The sequence below is a fragment of the Mesitornis unicolor genome, unplaced genomic scaffold (assembly GCF_000695765.1).
Source record: "Mesitornis unicolor isolate BGI_N332 unplaced genomic scaffold, ASM69576v1 scaffold15914, whole genome shotgun sequence".
Taxonomy (NCBI): domain Eukaryota; kingdom Metazoa; phylum Chordata; class Aves; order Mesitornithiformes; family Mesitornithidae; genus Mesitornis; species Mesitornis unicolor.
The window spans coordinates 1-1,375 of record NW_010179531.1 but is presented as its reverse complement, the minus strand read 5'-3'; the positions used below and the strand labels follow the sequence as shown (position 1 = coordinate 1,375).

At 47.9% G+C, this 1,375-nt stretch overlaps 1 protein-coding gene across 1 annotated transcript; it reads left to right on the top strand.

Moving 5' to 3' along the window:
• Nucleotides 1–139: 139 nt before the first annotated feature.
• LOC104539327 (classical arabinogalactan protein 9-like) lies at nt 140–365 on the top strand (the record flags this gene model as incomplete). Its single annotated transcript, XM_010182822.1, has 1 exon — nt 140–365. A coding segment is annotated over one exon (226 nt), but the record flags the coding sequence as incomplete, so codon positions are not given.
• Between the last annotated feature and the right edge of the window lie 1,010 nt (nt 366–1,375).

Here is a 1,375-nt window from a genome sequence, read left to right as displayed (position 1 = left end):
CCCCAATACCTGCCCCTATACCCCAAATATCTGCCCTTATGCCTCCAATATCTGCCCTTATACCAATACCTTTCCTTACAGCAGTATCTGCCCTTACACCCCAATACCTTCCTTTATACCCCCAATATCTACCCCCCAGGCCCCAATACCTTCCTTTATACCCCTAACACCTTCCCCAATTCCTACTCCTATACCCACAATACCTTCCCTTATACCCCCAATACCTCCCCATATACCCATATCTACCCCTATACCCCCAATACCTTCCCTCATACCCCAAATATCTGCCCCATACCCCAATACCTTCCCTTATACCCCTAATACCTCCCCCAATTCCTACCCCTATACCCCCAATACCTTCTCTTGTACTCCAAATACTTCCCCCTATACCCCAAGTATCTGCCCTTATACCCCCAATACCTGCCCCTATCCCCCCAATACCTCCCCCATACCCCCAATACCTTCTCTTGTACTCCAAATACTTCCCCCTATACCCCAAGTATCTGCCCTTATACCCCCAATACCTGCCCCTATACCCCAATACTTTCCTTTATACCCCTAATACCTCCCCCAATATCTGCCCCTATACCCCCAATACCTTCTCTTATACCCCAGTATCTGCCCTTATACCCCAATATCTTCACCCAGACCCCAGTATCTGCCCCTATACCCCAATACCTTCCCCAATACCTTCTCTTGTACTCCAAATACCTCCCCCTATACCCCAAATATCGACCCTTATACTCCCAATATCTTCCTCTATACCCCAATACCTTCCCCAATACCTTCTCTTGTACTCCAAATACCTCCCCCTATACCCCAAATATCGACCCTTATACTCCCAATATCTTCCTCTATACCCCAATACCTTCCCCAATACCTTCTCTTGTACTCCAAATACCTCCCCCTATACCCCAAATATCGACCCTTATACTCCCAATATCTTCCTCTATACCCCAATACCTTCTTTTATACCCCAATATCTGCCCCATACCCCAATACCCCCTGAATACCTTCCCTTATACACCAATATCTGCCCCACGCCCCCAACATCTGCCCCTATACCCCAATACCTCCCTAAATACCTGCCCCTATACCCCAATACCTGCCCCTATACTCCAATACCTCCCCCAATTCCTTCCCACCCCTATACCCCAATACCTTCTCGTGTACTCCAAATACCTCCCCCTATACCCCAAATATCGACCCTTATACCCCCAATATCTGCCTCTATACCCCAATACCTTCTTTTATACCCCAGTATTTGCCCTTATACCCCAATATCTGCCCCTACGCCCCCACATCTGCCCCTATACCCCAACACCTTCCCTTATACCTCAATATCTCCCTGAATACCTGCCCTTATACCTCAATA